General features: G+C 51.0%; 1 protein-coding gene across 2 annotated transcripts; it reads left to right on the top strand.

Moving 5' to 3' along the window:
• The first annotated feature begins 4,347 nt into the window (after positions 1-4,347).
• SNX20 (sorting nexin 20) lies at positions 4,348-15,688 on the top strand. Of its 2 annotated transcripts, XM_070770546.1 has the most exons (5): positions 4,356-4,499; positions 5,428-5,579; positions 7,927-8,065; positions 9,514-9,665; positions 11,203-15,688. In XM_070770546.1, exons 3-5 carry the CDS (start codon positions 7,936-7,938, stop codon positions 11,869-11,871), a joined length of 951 nt encoding a protein of 316 aa, XP_070626647.1. In that variant the 5' UTR covers positions 4,356-4,499; positions 5,428-5,579; positions 7,927-7,935; the 3' UTR covers positions 11,872-15,688. The 2 variants fall into 2 exon arrangements, with proteins under 2 accessions (XP_019835768.2, XP_070626647.1); XM_019980209.2 differs by lacking the exon at positions 5,428-5,579 and having other exon boundaries at positions 4,348-4,499.
• The last annotated feature ends 1,458 nt before the right edge of the window (positions 15,689-17,146 follow it).

The following is a 17,146-nucleotide window of genomic DNA, read 5'->3' as shown; positions in this document are numbered from 1 at the left end:
TAGGAATCAGCGAACTAAGATGGACTGGAATGTGTGAATTTAACTCAGATGACCATTATATCTACTACTGTGAGCAGGAATCCCTTAGAAGAAGTGGAGTAGCCACCATAGTCAACAAAAGAGTCTGAAATGCAGTACTCGGATGCAATCTCAAAAACGACAGAATGAACTCTGTTCGTTTCCAAGGCAAACCATTCAACATCACGGTAATCCAAGTCTATGCCCCGACCAGTAATGCTGAAGAAGCTGAAGTTGAACAGTTCTATGACTACCTACAAGATCTTTTAGAACTAACACCCAAAAAGGATGTCCTTTTCATTATAGGAGACTGGAATGCAAAAGTAGGAAGTCAAGAAACACCTGGAGTAACAGGCAAATTTGGCCTTGGAGTGCAGAAAGAAGCAGGGCAAAGGCTAATGGAGTTCTGCCAAGAGAGCACACTGGTCATAGCAAACACCCTCTTCCAACAACACAAGAGAAGACTCTACATATGGACATCACCAGATGGTCAACACCGAAATCAGATTGATTCTGTTCTTTGCAGCCAAAGATGGAGAAGCTCTATACAGTTAGCAAAAACAAGACCGAGAGCTGACTGTGGCTCAGATCATGAACTCCTTATTGCCAAATTCAGACTGAAATTGAAGAAAGTAGGGAAAACCACTAGACCATTCAGGTATGACCTAAATCAAATCCCTCATCCAGGCTCCTCGGGTTCAATTCCCAGTCAAGGAACTAAGATTTTGCTCAGGCCACAGCTCATTACTGCCTCTCTGAGATCAGTGTTTCAGTGTTGGAGTTCCAAGCTTGTCACACACCCAGAGCAGCAGTGAGTAGTAAGTTACAGTATTCAATTATTTGCCTAATGTGGAATGCTTTGGTGCTGAGAGACCGTTAATTTAATCTCACGTTGCAGTTAGAGCAACTGACATTCAGAGAGGTCGGTGGCCTGCCCAGGTTTCACAATGAGTCAGGAGTCACAGGCCAATCTCTGCCCACTCATTAATTCATTCACACAATTACTGAGCACCCATTAAGCGACAGACGCTGCAGTGGATACTGGGGACAGAATGCTGACACAGACCAAGTTACTGCAATCAAAGCATTCAAGATGGGCACTAAACAAGTAAGCAAAGCAATGATGGGTCCAGACAGAGGAGTCAAGGAGGGCCGCACAAAGGAGAGACAATGGAGCTGCCCCTGGAGATGAAAAAGAGAAGAGCCCATCATGGAAGGGACCGAGAGCAGGGCATTGCTGGCTAAAGGAATTGCAAGGACAGAGGCTGTGCTGCACGCTTGAGGAAGAGAAAGCAGGCCGGGTAGCTGTGTGGGAAGTGATGCTGGGGGCGGGGTTGTGAATGAGGTCAAGAAGTGAGCAGCCAGCAGATCACAGAGGGTCCTGGTTTAGGGGGTATGTGGTGGGAGCCCAGTGAAAGGTCCAAGCAGTGTGAATTCTGGGAGAGACACCTAGACTCTGAGATACCAGCGCTTCCCTTCCTGAGTCCCCAGGGCCTCTTGGTGTTCCCTCTTCACTATCTGGTTGCAGAACTGCAGTGGGGGGGTGCCCATTCCTGTCACCACTCCCACCCCCATGACAGTGGGATCTTGTCCGTCTTTGTAGACACACAGATGTCCTCTACCTTGTGGAGCCCTGTCCTTGAGAGAAAAGCCAATCCCTGGCAGATGGCCAGGCATGGCCTTTCTTGGTCACTCTGGTCCAGTTAGGTCCTTCCTATGCAAGTCAGACACCCCTGCATGGCTGGTGGTTTCCAAAGAGCATCCCCCACCCCAGAAGAGGAAGCAGTGATGGCTTCTACACACTCATTCCCCACAATTGCTGGTTGCTGTGTGAGAGGCTCACAGTGCTGCAGAGAAGGGCTCAGAATCTACCCTGGCATTTCAAAGATCCCAGGCCTAGGACTGGACTCAGAGAGGAGAAGAGATGGAGTTCCAGCCTCGTTCTGTACAGAGCCTGCGTCACCATGACACACCAGGCATTCTCTGCAGCAGTGCGAGGTGCAGGTGAGGGGGATACGGCCCCGCACCCAAGGGGCTCGCCAGCTAGCAGGCCAGAGGCACACTACTGATGACCCAACTCCTGAGACCCTGCCACATGTGGATACTCTTTGTATGACAGCGATTGCTCTGCAGAGCAGTTTATTTCAATAAACAAGGCCCGTAGGTGAACATGAGGGGGAAAAAAACACAATGGACCTCCTACCTCACACCACACACACAAAATCTACTTGCTCTGAGGGTATTAAACAGCACTAAATGCGAAAGGCGAACTAGAAATGTTTGTAGAATAACAAAAATTGCTCGTGTTTGTATATTACTTGCTAGGTAATAGCAAGTCCTAAGTGCTTTGTGCATCTTAAGTCATCTTAAGCTTCATAGTTGTTGCAGAAATAACCATAAAGAACAATAAAGGAGCAATGTCCATGGTCTGTTCAAGTCCGTTGCTTGAACAATATCCAAGATATGGCATTGAAAGAAAAGATTGATATGGTTGAATGCTTTAAAGTTGACAACTTCTATTTCTCAAGGGACCTCATTATAGAGAGTACAAACGCAAACCATAGGATGGGAAAGGATACCGAGACGCACATGTACCTAATCATCACATAAAAAATATCAGGGACCATGAGGAAAATAATCCAATCAAAAAAATGAGCAACGGACTTGAACAGGCCTTTCACCAAAGACAATAGAAAGATGGCAAATTAGCCAATGAAAAGATGCTCACGCTCACCAGTCATTAAGGGAAATGCAACTTAAAACCATGATGAGATACCACTGCAAACCCACTGGAATGACTGGAAAAAAAACCTAAAAAACTGACCATACTAAGTGTACGTGAGGATGTGAAACTTCTAGAACATTCCTACACTGCTGGTGTGACTGCAGAATGACACAACCACTCAGGAAAAAGGTTTGGTATAACTGAGTACAGTTGAAGCCATTTATACTCTGAGACCCAGTAACTTCAATTTAGATAAACCTGCACTTGGATGAATGTGCAAGGATATTCCCAGTGGCCCTGATCATGATGGCCCAAACCAGCAACCACCCAAATGTGCATCTATAGAAAAAAAAAAAAAAAAAAGGATAAATACTGAGGTATTCAAATAATGTAGCAATATAGCAGGGAAAATGAAAAAAAAAAATCTTTAGCTAAACACACACAGACTGATGAATCTTATCCATAGAAATCCTGAATGAAAGAAACAAGGCCTATGAACAGTATAAACCAAAGCCTATAAACAGTATGTGTGGTTCAGTTTTTAACTCAAAAAATTAGTAAAAGTTGTCTGAGCTTCTCTGTTGGCTCGGTGATAAAGAATCCGCTGCCAATGCAGGGGATACAGGTTTGATCCTTAGCCTGGGAAGATCCCACACGCTGCAGAGCAACAAAGCCTGTGTGCCACAAATGTTGAGCCTGTGCTCTAGAGCCTGGAAACCACAGCTACTGAAGCCTGTGCACCCTAGAGCCGGTGCTCTGCAGCAGAGAAACCACGGCAGTGAGAAGCCCGAGCAGCAGTGAAAACCAAGCACAGTTAATAAATAAATAAAGTGAGTAAAATGAAACTTTATTATTTGGGGATCTGTTAGTAGGTGATAAATTACAAAGAAAAGCAAGGAACTTACCCCCATCAGAATCAGGACTGGGGAGGGGGAGGAAGAGACACATGGTGGACTTAGAGGGTGCGGGAGGTGCTGGGAAGCCTTTATTTTTTTTGTCTGGCCCCAGCCCCCTGCCCTCTGGCCACAGCACTGTGGCTATAAATCACACCACTGCCCAGAGGTTTGGCCTCCCTGGTACTTTCCATCGGACATGTGGGATGCATCATCTGCCAGAGACAGGCACTCTGAATCTAACCCCCCACGCCCTTCATCTGGCCCTGCTCTGCATCCCACCAGCTCTCTGCTCCAAACCTCAGCTTCCCCATCTGTCCATGAAGCAGGATGGCCCCCACCATGCCTAGCTCACTAGGGTAGGATGTGCTGTGCTAAGTCGCTTCAGTTGTGTCCAACTCTGTGGGGCAACCCCATGGAGTGCAACCCGCCAGGTTCCTTTGTCCATGGGACTGTCCAGGCAAGAATACTGGAGTGGCTTGCCATTTCCTTCTCCACTAGGGTAGGATAATGAACATTAAAGAGCTTTTGTCCAAATGCTAGAGGTTGTTGAGGACCCTGAGGGTCTGCCAAGCTGCTGCAAGCCTGTGGGAACTGAGATGCAGGCCCACCGCTCCCTCCCAGATCCTGCCCACAGGGGCAGCTCAGTCTATCAGCCGAGTTCATTACCTACCGTCTCTTATCAGCCAATCAGCTAGGGCGACCGGGAGCGGGTCACACAGCCTATTTCCTGTTTTCATACGGGGAACTTAGCAGAGCGGCAGCCACTGACCTGCTCAGCCCGAGTTTGGAATGGAGAGCTGAAGGGGGCCGTGTGACACCTCTCCAGGACCCCTGGACACGCACAGGACCAGAAGCCTCAGGTCAGTGTCTGATCCCAAGCTCAGCGGGCCTCTGCCCGCTTGTGACCTGAGCCCCTTCCCCCTGTGACCAGCCCTCAGTACCTCTTGGGGGAAGGGTGGGAGGGAGTAGGGCTGGTGACAGATACACAGGGCTCCCCTCAGATATGAGGGACTCCCCTTAGCATACTGGAGCAACTCCTCGACCCTCCATCGCCTCAATTCCTTTTGAAGTGCCAGGCACCTCTGCACCCCTTCTTGAGCCTGGGGAATATGCCACCACACCTGTGTTTCTCAAAAAGTGGTGCCAGGGGAACTGGCTCTTTGTCTCAGTACAGCCCTCGGATCTGGATCAAAATTCAGAATCCAGGGCGCACCCCAGAACCTATAGATGGGACTCTCTGACGTTGGGAACAGGAAGTCTGCTTTTTTACAAGCGTTTGACACCTCCACCCCCATCCCCACCCCCGAGGAAGTTGTGATTGTGATGGACACTCACATTCATGAGTGTGCCCGTCCAAGGTCCAGGATCTGCTGCTTCCTGGGTCAGACCAGGGTGCTTTGCTCTGCTGGCCTCTCACCCCTGACGGAAGCCCTGCAGGCCCTCAGAGAGGTAGCGTGGAAGGGGACCCTGTGTGCCCATCAGCATCAGAAGACCCGGCCTGGAGGGCAGTCCTTGGAGGGAGAAGCAGGCTCAGGGTACATGGGAGGGAAGGAGCAGGGAGACCGCTCCTGGGAGCTGCATGGTGGAGGGGCTGGGACTCTGCTGTCCGCTGGGCCACAGACAGGCCCCCAAGCCAAGAGCACCAACACTTGTCATATTTTATTGTAAAGTCTAGACATCTTTGCTCTGTGGGGTGGGGAGACGGGAGGGAAGGGCCCACAGAACCCCACGTACAGCTGTCCCCCAAAGAGCTTCTGGAGTGACAGGACTGCTTTCCCCACCTTGCAGATGAGGAGACTGAAGGCTAGAACCTCCGTGGATGCAGCCCTTGCCACTTTCCGGTCTCAGCCCATCCCATAAAAGGAAACCTCCAGGAGTTGGCTTTGGCTGCTGAATTTGATTTTTACTCTAAGCCCTGTGTTCATGCTCAGCTTTCCCAGGTCTTTTGTGGAATGCCCCACGAAGGTCATCATTCCTGGGGTCTCACGGGGTCTGTGGGCAAACAGAGCTTCTGACCTGGCACCAGCTGCCTGATCAAGACAACAGAGCTAGATCAGGGACCACTGAGGCCAGTTCTCTTTGCCATCACCCATTTTACAGATGAGCTAACTGAAGCAGGTGCATAGGAGTGCCCACAGGAATCACTGAGCCCCTCAGAGTCCTGGCTACCAAAAGTCCCTTAGACAAGAGAGCATGTGGACCATCTGCTGTCTTGCCTGGGCACCTACCAGAATGTAGAGAACCTGTTCCTTGCCATCTATCATCTTGTCAGCAAGACAGGGTTGGTAGTCACAGCTCTCAGATGGGGAAACTGAGACTTGCAGTTAAATAACTTGCCTACGGATCCACAGTTGGTCAAGACTCCTTAAGGGGAAAAAACTATAAGGTACTCGAGCACGTGCAGCCCTGGGTCAACCATGTGCTGCTCCGTGCTCCAGTTTCCTGTCTGTTTAGGGTGAGGCTGGATGGAGGGTTCTAGAGAGCTACCCACTGGACACAAGCACAGACCTCCCTGGAGAACTCCCGAGGGTTAAGGGACATTGAGCACGTTAAGGGATCCAAGCATGTTAAGAAGGAGATGAAGCCATCTGCACCCTTCTTTTTGGAATTTCTGTGCCTAAGTGGTACCCCAGCTACTCCATCTGAGCCAATGTTTTAACTGTCCCCTTTTCTAATTCGTCTCAAACATTTTAAATTCTATTCCAACTTACACGTTAAATCAGAGTCATTTATTTCTCAAATATTTCCCAGAGCATCTATCACATGTCAGACACTAAGAGAGCCCATTATATGGTGCCTGGGACCTGCACAGCCCTGAGCTAAAGCTTTGCATGGTATGCCCGACTTAGCCCTCACACCAGCCTCATGAAGATTATTATGCCCCTTTCATAGGTGGCTGAGGCCCAGAAAAGTTAAATAGTTTCCAGGCACCAGCTCATCTTGCTCACTTACCTGGGTCCCAGACAAGAGTCATGCATAAACTAAACCCCAGGTCTCCCGCTGCCCACCCTCCCCTGAGTACCAGGGAGAGGATTCTGACGGCAGACCCGCCTGCGTTGGTGTCCTGCCCACCATTTACCAGCTCTTGATCCTGGCAACTCTTAAGTCTCAGTTCCTTAATCATAGCATGGAGATGAGAAACTCCTGCTATGCATAGATTCAGATGAAGTGAGAGAATGGGTACTGAATGCAGGGTGTGACGCCTGCATGTTACAAGCATGAGGCTTTGCTGGTTGGGCACACTTACTGACTACATGACCTCAGACTAAACCTCAGTTTCCTCATCTGTTACTGAAGTCATGACAAGATTATTTTGTGTTGCGTTAGTTGCTCAGTTGTGTCCGACTCTTTGCGACCCTATAGACTGTAGCCCACCATGAACTGTCCATGGGATTCTCCAGGCAAGAATATTGGAGTAGGTAGTCATTCCCTTTGGAGAAGGCAATGGCACCCCACTCCAATACTCTTGCCTGGAAAATCCCACGGATGGAGGAGCCTGGTAGGCTGCAGTCCATGGGGTCGCTAAGAGTCGGATATGACCGGGTGACTTCACTTTCACTTTTCACTTTCATGCATTGGAGAAGGAAATGGCAACCCACTCCAGTGTTCTTGCCTGGAGAATCCCAGGGATGGCAGAGCCTGGTGGGCTGCCATCTATGGGGTCGCACAGAGTCAGACATGACTGAAGCAACTTAGCCGCAGTCGTTCCCTTCTCCAGGGGATCTTCCCAGGGATCGAACCTGGGTCTCCTGCATTACAGGCAGATTCTTTACCGTCAGAGCCACTAGGGAAGCCCTGTGACAGATTAGTGTGGGTATTAAACCAGATAGTGGATGTGAAGAGCCTGCGTGTATATGAAGTAGGTATAACAAGTTGTTAGTAAATGTTTGCTTAAAGATAGAGAGAGAGAGAAGGGAAGGATATATGCCAGTCTCCCTGTTTTGGACACAGATTTCATTTGAACATGTAACATAATATGATATTGGCACATTTTTCTGGACAAGCCAGTGTCTTTCTCCTGATTTGTCATCAAAGCCATTACCTTTGCTTGAAATCACATCATTTAAAATTCAGAGTAACTTGATAGTATAAGGACCCTAACAATAAGAGAAGGTTCTGCTCAGCCTTGGACTGATCAGTCCAGAAAAGGGCCTGACCTAGGTTTAGCACCTGTCAGTTGGTCAGAGGGCTAGGTGGGCAGTGGAGGGCTCAGAAGTGGCACCCCAATACCCACAAGCACCCACAACAGGAGTGGGCACTCACTGTTCTCTCTTGTTTTCCTGGCAGCCTTGGAGCATGGCAAGTCACAAGCATCCTGGGAGTCCTGGGTGGACAGGACCCATATGCCAGGACATGGCAGGTACCACGCCGAAAGCATCAGCTCCCCGCCCAGACCTCCCACGTCCAGGACCTGAGGACCACTTAGGTGAGCTTGAAGCTTGGGGCTTGGTGGAGGGCATAGACATTTGAAGACATTTGAAATTCAAATGTGGGTACTTCAGTGGAGGCTACAAGAAACAGGGAAGCTCACATAACTTGGGTTATCACAAAGCACACACTGAGACAAGGATTTGGTGCAAGTGGTTTATCCAGGAGGTTGGCAGGGGAGTGGGGAGGCGAGGAAGGGAATAGGAAACCAGTACATGGTGTGGATGAAAAGATGACCACTGTGGGTGACTCCCAACGGGGGTCATCTGGGAGACCGTATGGAGCACACCTCAGAGCTGTCCCACCCGGAGGCAAGGAGGCCAGGCTGCTGTCCGCTGGCCCCATCCTTCATCCCCAAGGGATGCTCCACAACACACTGCAATGGCCGGAGGAAGCCCTCAGGGGGACGTCCTAAGTGCTTCCAATAGCCCATGCAGTGTTCCTGACTAGTGAGTACCAAGGGGGCGTGGCCGGGCACAGACAGTGTCTGCTATAGCGCCACCTCCTGGAGGAAACGTCTGCCATATTCATGCAACCCTTCAGGACATGCCCAGTGAACGCCCGCTCTATTCCTGGCCTTGTGCAGGCATGGGGAAATAGGATCAGTCAAAAACCTCGCTGGCCTTCAAGTTTAGTAAGGAAACAGATCTGTAGAAAACAATTTAAGATGCCCCGGAAAAGGCTACATGGACAAGGTGGGAGGCTCTTATTCTAACAGCAAAGGGCCACTGAAGCAATATGTGGGCTGGGTCTTGAAAGACAGAGTTTGGAAAAGGGCTCCTGGGACACATGCCCCTTAAAATAAAATGCACAGTGACCTGTGCTTTTAGTGGGGAGGAAGGATCCCGGTCTTTCCCAAGAGTCTCAGGATGGCTGAGATCTAAGTGAGATCTAAGACACACTGTTATTTCCCAGGCAGGGAAAGAGGATGGCATTTGTGGCAGAAGAATTGGCATGTGCAAGAAAAAGCAGGGAGTGTGGGAAATGAGATGAGAGAGGAGGGAGGGGTCAGTTAAGCGGAGCCTGGAACCAGGCAGCCTCGCAGCTCCCCGTGCCATCTGCTGGGGTGCGTTCAGCAGGCTGGCGGGGACCACGGCGTCAGCCAGGGCTGTGGGGAGGACAGAAACCAACCAGTCACATCCCTGCTGGATTTGGAGCATGGGGTCTCGTGACGGCTAGAAGTGGACGATAGACCACAAACACACTGCGTTTCCCAGCAAGAAGCCACCTGGGAGGATGGGCCGTTTCAGGTTGTCCGTGGTAGGGTGAATTCAGGCGGATTGGGTGCAGGAGGCTGGCTGATGCCAGACTTGGGATGAGGGAGGGGGATATTCACAGCGCTTCTGGACTCCCTCTGCTCATCCCAGACAGACCCGGTCTCCTCCCCCAGTCCTTGCCCCTAAAGCGCACCAAGCTGTACTAGTCCTTAAGTGCTTGTGCTTCCAGAGGCCCAGGGCAGCCCGAGCTCCAACTCCAGCATGACCACGCGGGAGCTGCAGGAGTACTGGCGGGCCCAGAAATGTTGCTGGAAGCACGTCAAACTGCTCTTCGAGATCGCCTCCGCCCGCATCGAGGAGAGGAAAGTCTCCAAGTTTGTGGTAAGCAGAGATCAGAGAGCCATGGCTCACCTTCACGGCCTCCTTCCTGGCATTGGGCAAGGCTGGTGGGGCCTCAGTCTCCCAGTCCATGAAATGGATCCACACACTTTAACTCACAAAGCTCTTTGGGCAAAAACCAGTCCAACAGTGAGATTTCCCACTCAGCACTGTGAGGATAGGAGGAGTTATAGTCTCTTATTCTAACAAGCAAATGGTCCAGTTTAAATCCTGTGTTACCTGCTATTATTGTCTGTGTCCCTTCTTCATTGTTTTTGAGATCCTTGTATAATTTTTATTATTATGTACCTAATTTTTTTTTCTGTAAAGTGGATCACTTTCTAAAATGAACAGATTTATTTCCAAGGGAGATACCTTACATGGAAAACCAGCATAAGAAAAGGTCAATATTAAAGTAAATAGAAAGAAAGCTCAGGGCTGTCATTAAATTTTAGCTGGTTACCATGGTTAGTGGAAAGCTAGGCTTGAGGCTGATTTCTTTGTTAAAGGGCTTTCCTGGTGGCTCAGATGGTAAAGAATCCACTTGTAAGATGGGACACCTGGGTTTGATCCCTGGGTTGGGAAGATCCCCTGGAGGAGAGCATGGCAACCCACTCCAGTATTCCGGCCTGGAGAGTTCCATGGATAGAGGTGCCCGGTGGACTACACTCATGGGGTCACAAAGAATCAGACACGACTGAGTGACTAAACAACTTTTTACTTTCTCTGTTAAAATGGAATCTCAGCCTATGTCAGACAAGAAGTTAATGACAATGGGAGAGCCACACAAACCTTTCTTTGCCCCACCCTCCCCACTCCTTGCAAGGGGCTGGAGTAATAATAATAGCTGAAGCAGTGCTGACTGCACATCATGGCTTCAGTGCATCAACTCATTTAATCCTCGCCCAGTGAGGCAGGCCAGGTCACTATCCTATTTCATGGATGAGAAAACTGAGGCTCAGAGAGGTTCAAGTGCCCACCTGAAACCACACAGCTAGCCTGTGGTGGGCTGGAATCATTACCCAAACAGTCTGTGCCTTCATTGGCATCCTCTTGAAAGAGAAGAGAAAAGAATAGTTTCCTTACTATATAATATCACTGCCTACGATCACCCATTTCCAGGTTGATCCATATAATATCACTGCCAGTATATTACCTAAAACCATCTCCGAGGAGTTCCACACTTGGAAAACACCGATGGTATTCATCCAAGCTTCCCAGTTCAGTTTTGACCCTGTAACACCAAAGAGCCTCGCTGCGCGGGCAAGTTCTTTTGTGGACTTTCAACCCCGGGATGCCTTCCCCACCTCATCCCCCTCCGTCGCTTTGTTATTCTCCGGTTGACTTCTTGTCATTCATGATTCGCTTTTACTGGCTCAGCCAATTTAAAACAGAATCTCAGATAACGATCACCCATTTCCAGGGCAGGCTTTCAGGGCATCATCATTATTTCATTTCCTGGGCTCTGGGGCTCTCCTCGGCCATTGCAAACCCGCGGTGAGGCTGTTGTCAAAGGCGTGCTCCCTCCCTCTCTCCGCAGATGTACCAGATCGTGGTCATCCAGACCGGGAGCTTTGACAGCAATAAAGCCGTCCTGGAAAGGCGTTACTCCGACTTCGAGACGCTCCAGAAGAAACTCCTAAAGACTTTCCGGGAAGAGATCGAAGACGTGGTCTTCCCCAAGAAGCACCTGATAGGGAACTTCACCGAGGAGATGATCTCGGAACGCAAGCTGGCCCTCAAAGAGTACCTCAGCGTGCTCTACGCCATCCGCTGCGTGCGCCGCTCGCGCGAGTTCATCGATTTCCTCACGCGGCCCGAGCTCAAGGAGGCCTTCGGCTGTCTGCGCGCCGGCCAGTACACCAAGGCCCTGGACATCCTGATGCGCGTGGTGCCGCTGCAGGAGAAGCTCACGGCGCACTGCCCCGTGCTGCTGGTGCCCGCCCTGTGCGCCATGCTGGTGTGCCACCGCGACTTGGACAGGCCCGCCGAGGCCTTCGCGGTCGGGGAGCGGGCCCTGCAGTGCCTGCAGGCCCGCGAGGGCCACCGCTACTACGCCCCGCTGCTGGACGCCATGGCCCGCCTGGCCTACCTGCTGGGCAAGGACTTCGTGTCCCTGCAGAAGAGGCTGGAGGAGAGCCAGCTCCGGAAGCCCGCCCTCCGGGGCTTCACCCTGAAGGAACTGACGGTCCAGGAGTACCTGTCCTGAGCCGCCTGCTGGGGAAGCTGGAGAAGGGGGCTCGCCATTGCTCAGGGGCTCACTGGGGTTGGTTTTGAGCGGGTCGAGCCACTTGGGGCTCTAGCTTGTGGCCGTGACTTTAACAGGCCCCTCTTCTGCTCCTGTGTTACCCCCCACCCCCAGTCTGCTGTGCTGAACCGAGATGCTCCCGGGTGTCCTTGAAAGCCTCTGCGTGTGTCCGTGTCCTCTTGATGCCAGGTCCATCTGGCCCATCTGGCCCCATCCAGATCCATCTCAAAACCACAAACCCAGCTGCAGAAACACTGGAGAGTCCTATCTGCCTTGCTGGGGGGTTTCTGTAGGCCACTGGAGGACAGGTTTAGGCTGCCCATCACAGACAAAGCTTAATCCGTTTCCTCACAGACCTCTCTCCTTAGGTGTCCAGAGTATCTTCTCTTTGCTCCTCCCTCCTTGACCTGGCTTGCAAATATTCCCACTGACTATCCTAAGTGTTCTAGCTCTTCTGTCCTAGGTTTCAGCCCAGTTCAGCAAAACAAAAGATCAGCTACTGCTCCTCAAGGCTTTGTCCCCAGGATGGGCTGTATGTCAACAATTGGAAGGCTGGAGGGTCCTGATCTAGAACCAGCAATCACCACCTTGGGGTGGGTTTTTCATTTGTAAGGCAGCTGTCCTTTGAATGGCCTTTCTGGATTATGTAGAAATAGCCCTGCAGGGAGGCGGGACTCTGGGTAGAAGAGATTTAATGCTCAACACCTCCCCATTTGAGGGACAATGGATTGGGGTCCCCAGATGAAGTGGATTCCAGACCAATAACTGGGTTCAGCACAGGTCCAGGAGTTAGTGATACAAGCTGGTTTGGATCTTGTATGTCCATCAGATTAGTAGTCCCTGAAGACCTAAACCATGTAACTGAGTTTATCAGGGTATACTAAAGAGGCTGTAATTTGGGAATCTTAGTGTGGGGCACCACTGGCCTGAGCCAGGATCTGGCTCAGCCAAGAACAACGGACAAGCATTCACTGAACTGCACTGAAGGTATTCAACAGCGACACCATGTGGCGGCAGCTGGAGTGGCCCCACCAGGCTCCTTCCTGGAGGTTAGATACAGACTGACACAGATAAAGCCTTCAAGTATCTCAATTTACTCCAGGAGAAAGATGTTTTAAGTGGAAGAGATTGGATGTCTTGGAAATCTTGACATGTGGAAAATTAAAGTATAAATGGAAAAATAAAAAGAGCTGCAATTCTTTTGTAATGGTAAAAACGATTATACAGATTTTACAAGTTCTTCATCAAATATAAAAAGCTATCAACTGTTAGACGTAACAAATATTCACTAAGAAAGAAAAAAAATGCCCAATATGGGGAGTTTATTAGGAGTTTCCAACAAAAAGCTGGGAGAGCAAAGAGTTAGCTCTCAATGTAACGGTCCACGTGGAATAAACCTGCTTCCTAGAAAGGAACATTGAGGAAAGGCGTGAGTCAAATATTGCATTGAGAGACAGTGGGGCATCTAGGATTTGAACAGCAAGCTGGTACTCACCCAGTTGTGGAATCTAAATACACACAACGTGGTCCAAAATCCTCAAGCAAGGAAGTCATGGTAAAGAGCTTCTCAGCAGATTTTTCGGGTACCTTGCACCACAGATGTAAAGTCTCTCTGTAGGAAGTCAACTTAGATCCAGGCCAATAGAGAAGAAGACGCCACTGACTTCAGAGGTGCTAAAAAGTAAGGGGAGGGACTGTGCCTCTCAAAATCACATGTACATGGTGTTCATGTGTGTGATATGGAAACAGAGGAAAAAATCTTAGGCGAGGTAGAAGGGACCTAAGAAACGATATGGGAGATCCCATCAGTATCCTGAAAGAAGGGCTGGGTACCCTTCTTTCAGGTAAGGAAAAGACTCACTCTGGCTTCTGAAAATGGCCCACCCACATGTTACAGCTTCAGGGCTCCCACGTTGTCTCCTCCTGGTAAAGCTGGAAGCTTCCCGCCCAGTTCTTCTGATGACCTTGGCCTGTGGGTCCACTGATGTTTCTTCTTGCCACACGTACTGTGTCTTCATCGACTCCAGGTGTCTAATGGCCTGGGGTGACCCAAAATGGCCATCTCCTCCTGACATCTGTCTTAGCTGCAGAAGTCTGAGACCCACTCACTTCTTGAGTGCCTGGATCAAGTCTTTGAATTCCTCAAGCCGCCTCCTCCAGGGGCCTCTCTTTGTGGCCCACTGAGACCCCACCAGGTATGCCACGCTTCTGTTCACCTGGGCCCCCTCCCACCCCATGGTATGTTTTCGTTTTTCTTTCCAGGGGACTCTGGTGGCAGCTGACCCTCTTCTCCTGACTCTTCTCAAAAGTTGAGCCCACAGCACAGTACTGTGGGGGACATCTGCCCCCCAGTACTCAGGTGGGCCCCGGACCAGGTGCATGAGTGCCCCCTGGGCCTTATGAGACAGGCAGAATTTCAGGCTCCAGCCTAGGCCTTCTGAACCAGAATCTGCCTGTTAACAAGACTCCCTCGCCCCTTCCCCTTCCTGCCCCTCGAAGGTGATTCCTTTGGATGCAGGTTAAAGTTTGAGAAGGCCTCTGTTGAACTGACTTGAAGGTGCCTTGATGCGAATCATCCACAGAGCCTGGGCAGTCTGCTGTCCGGGTTCCTGGCTGCCCCATCTCCTCCCAGCCCAAGCCCTCATGGGTACACATGCTCCAGTCCAGGGCCCCAGGAGCTCTTGGTGGAAGTAGCATACCAGTCACTCCCCTATCCAGAACCTGTTCTGAGCATTTGTCCCCAGAGCCTGCAGGGGACCCATTCACAGCAGCCTCTCCCTCCTGCTGCCTGGTGACACAAGAGCCCCGTGGTCTCCCTTTGGACGGGATTCATCATCCTTATGAGACCCCATGCCTGGGGAGGCCGGCAGGTCCTTACCCACAAGCCGGGATAGGGAAACCATGGCTCCCCAGCATGTTTGGAGCCCTACTGTGTGTCTAGGGCTTCCCTGCTTACTGCCAGTCCAATGATGCCCAGGAGATGTCCTTATCCCATACAACAGATGAGGACACAGATACCAAGAGCTTAAGTGACTTACCCAAGATGACACAGCCAACAACAGGGAAAGCAGGAAATTAAGCCCAGGCCTGTGTGACCTCCAGCCTGCGCTTTCCTCCCTGAGCCCCACATTGGAGGACTGGGAGGAGAGGGTTTGCCGATATGTCCCTGGGGAGAGGTCCCTTAAAGGTCATCATCACACTCTTCTCTGTTTATAGGTGGGGAAACTGAGGCCTGGAGAGGGGACTCACTCAAGGTCATGCAATGAGACAGGGCAGCTCCAGGACTGGGCCGGGGGTGTCCACATCAAAAGGATATGGTCAGACTAATCCGGGGCTGGGATTCCAAGAGGTTTTTGAGGGGTCACCCAGCTGGGCCCGGGGGCACAGGGTCAGTATTGAGGCCTGAGCTGGGGTGGCTATCCTATCAGGCAGAAAGCTCTGTTCAGGGTGGGCTCTGGACCTATTGCCTACATGCCCTTAGCTCGGTGACGGCCTCTTCCAGTTCCACCTGCTGGGGGCAGGGGTCTCCCACCATGTCCCCAGCTAGACTCTCCAGGCGCCTCCGGAGCATCCGGTCCTCCTGCGCTGCCTTTCCAGAACCCTCCTTGGGGGCCCAACAGCGCTGCCATCTGTTCTAGCATCCACTAGCCGTTTTCCTTCTGGCGATCTCCTTTTACTTATGTCCATTGGAAAAGAAACTTCCTCATATGACCCTCCATGGACAATCAGAATCACTTGCTATAATGAGGAGGTGGCTATAAAAATAAATACAATGAAACTGCTTGTGGTTTTTACACCTCCACGGCCTTTGTCTGAGATAGGCCTTGAGTCTGAGGCCGCCGATGTCCTCTGTTAACAAAGAGACAAGAGACAAGCCTTAGAGACCTGTAATCACCACATTGAGACTGCTCTTGGATTTACTCGGAAGAAATGAAAACTACTGCAAAGGGAAATAAGCTGCTGACCACATGACCTGGATCATCCAGTATTCTCTGTGCATTGTCTCAGTCCAGCTGGGGCCTTGCTCCCATGGCCCTGACCCCCATCCCTTTCCCATGCTCCATATCAGCCCTGCTCTCTGTCCGGTTCCTTGATCGTGGGCCTGGTTTCATCTTTGACATCCTTGGCTTCCTCACCCTAGTTGGGAAGTGGTACCCGGGCTCCAATTTTGGGCTTCACAGACTGACATCAGCTAAGATCCCCTAAATGCAGGGAGAGTTCTGATTCATTCAAAGCCAGAAACTTCCCCTGGGAAGAGCCAATGCCCTTCCCTGCAAGAGGCCCTGCACAAGCCCCGCACAAGCCCCACCCACCCAGTCAGCAGAATAGAGCCCCTCACTAGCCTTACCTGTCTGCCTGCTTCTCATCTCTCAGTAAATAATGATGAATGATGCTCCTACTCTATGCCAGACTCTGGCAAGAGCTAGGGACATAGCGGTGAGCTGGAAGATCGGGTCCCTGCCCTCATGGAGCTGCTCATTATAAGGGAGGCACTCACAGAGCAAACTGAAGCTGGGACAGAATGGTCTCTCCCCAGATGGTCAGGGAGGGCTTCTTGGAGGAGGAGGTGTTTAAAGGAGCCATAGGGGAGGCTGAGGAGGCAGCCTCGCAGAAGCATAACCCTGTGGCAGGAAACTCCTCTGTGTCCAGGGAGCCTCAGCCCAGGCCTGGGCCCAGGAAAGCAGCAGACAGGCCCAGGACATCCCTTCCCCAAGGTGCCTCCTGGCTGTGCCCATTGAGAGGAAGGGTTCCAGGTACTGACAGAAAACCGCCTGGCAACGCCATCCGTGCTGTGGCCCTTCTCAGTCACTGGCCCGCTGCAATGTGAATGAGCTGGAAATTTGTGTTTAGGGCACACAGGCCCGTGGGTTTACAAGTGACAGAAAGCCAGGGTAATCTGACAAAGAGAAATGTATTCTCTGAAAAGCCCAGGAGTAGCTTAGCTTCAAGCCAAATTGGAGCCAAAAAATCAAACCCTGACACCCTCGTCTGGTTTCTTTCTCACTTTCGCTTTCTCTCTGTGTCTCTTTCCTCGGCTTTGCCTTCTCTCTCAACAAGCTCTGCTCCTGGTGCCAAGACGGCTGTAGCAGCACCAGGCTCAGATGTTCCTTCTCGGCAACCCCCCCCATAGGGCTCCCACAAAGCTCTAGCTTGAAGGATGTGTAGGAAACACCCAGCCACATGTCCTTTTACTGACCACAATGAACAGGCGGGACAGCTGCAATGGATTCCCCTG

This window comes from Bos indicus, chromosome 18, assembly GCF_029378745.1.
Source record: "Bos indicus isolate NIAB-ARS_2022 breed Sahiwal x Tharparkar chromosome 18, NIAB-ARS_B.indTharparkar_mat_pri_1.0, whole genome shotgun sequence".
In the NCBI taxonomy this organism is placed as follows: Eukaryota; Metazoa; Chordata; class Mammalia; order Artiodactyla; family Bovidae; genus Bos; species Bos indicus.
The sequence above is the reverse complement of the archived record's forward strand: the minus strand, read 5'-3'. Positions and strand labels throughout refer to the sequence as shown.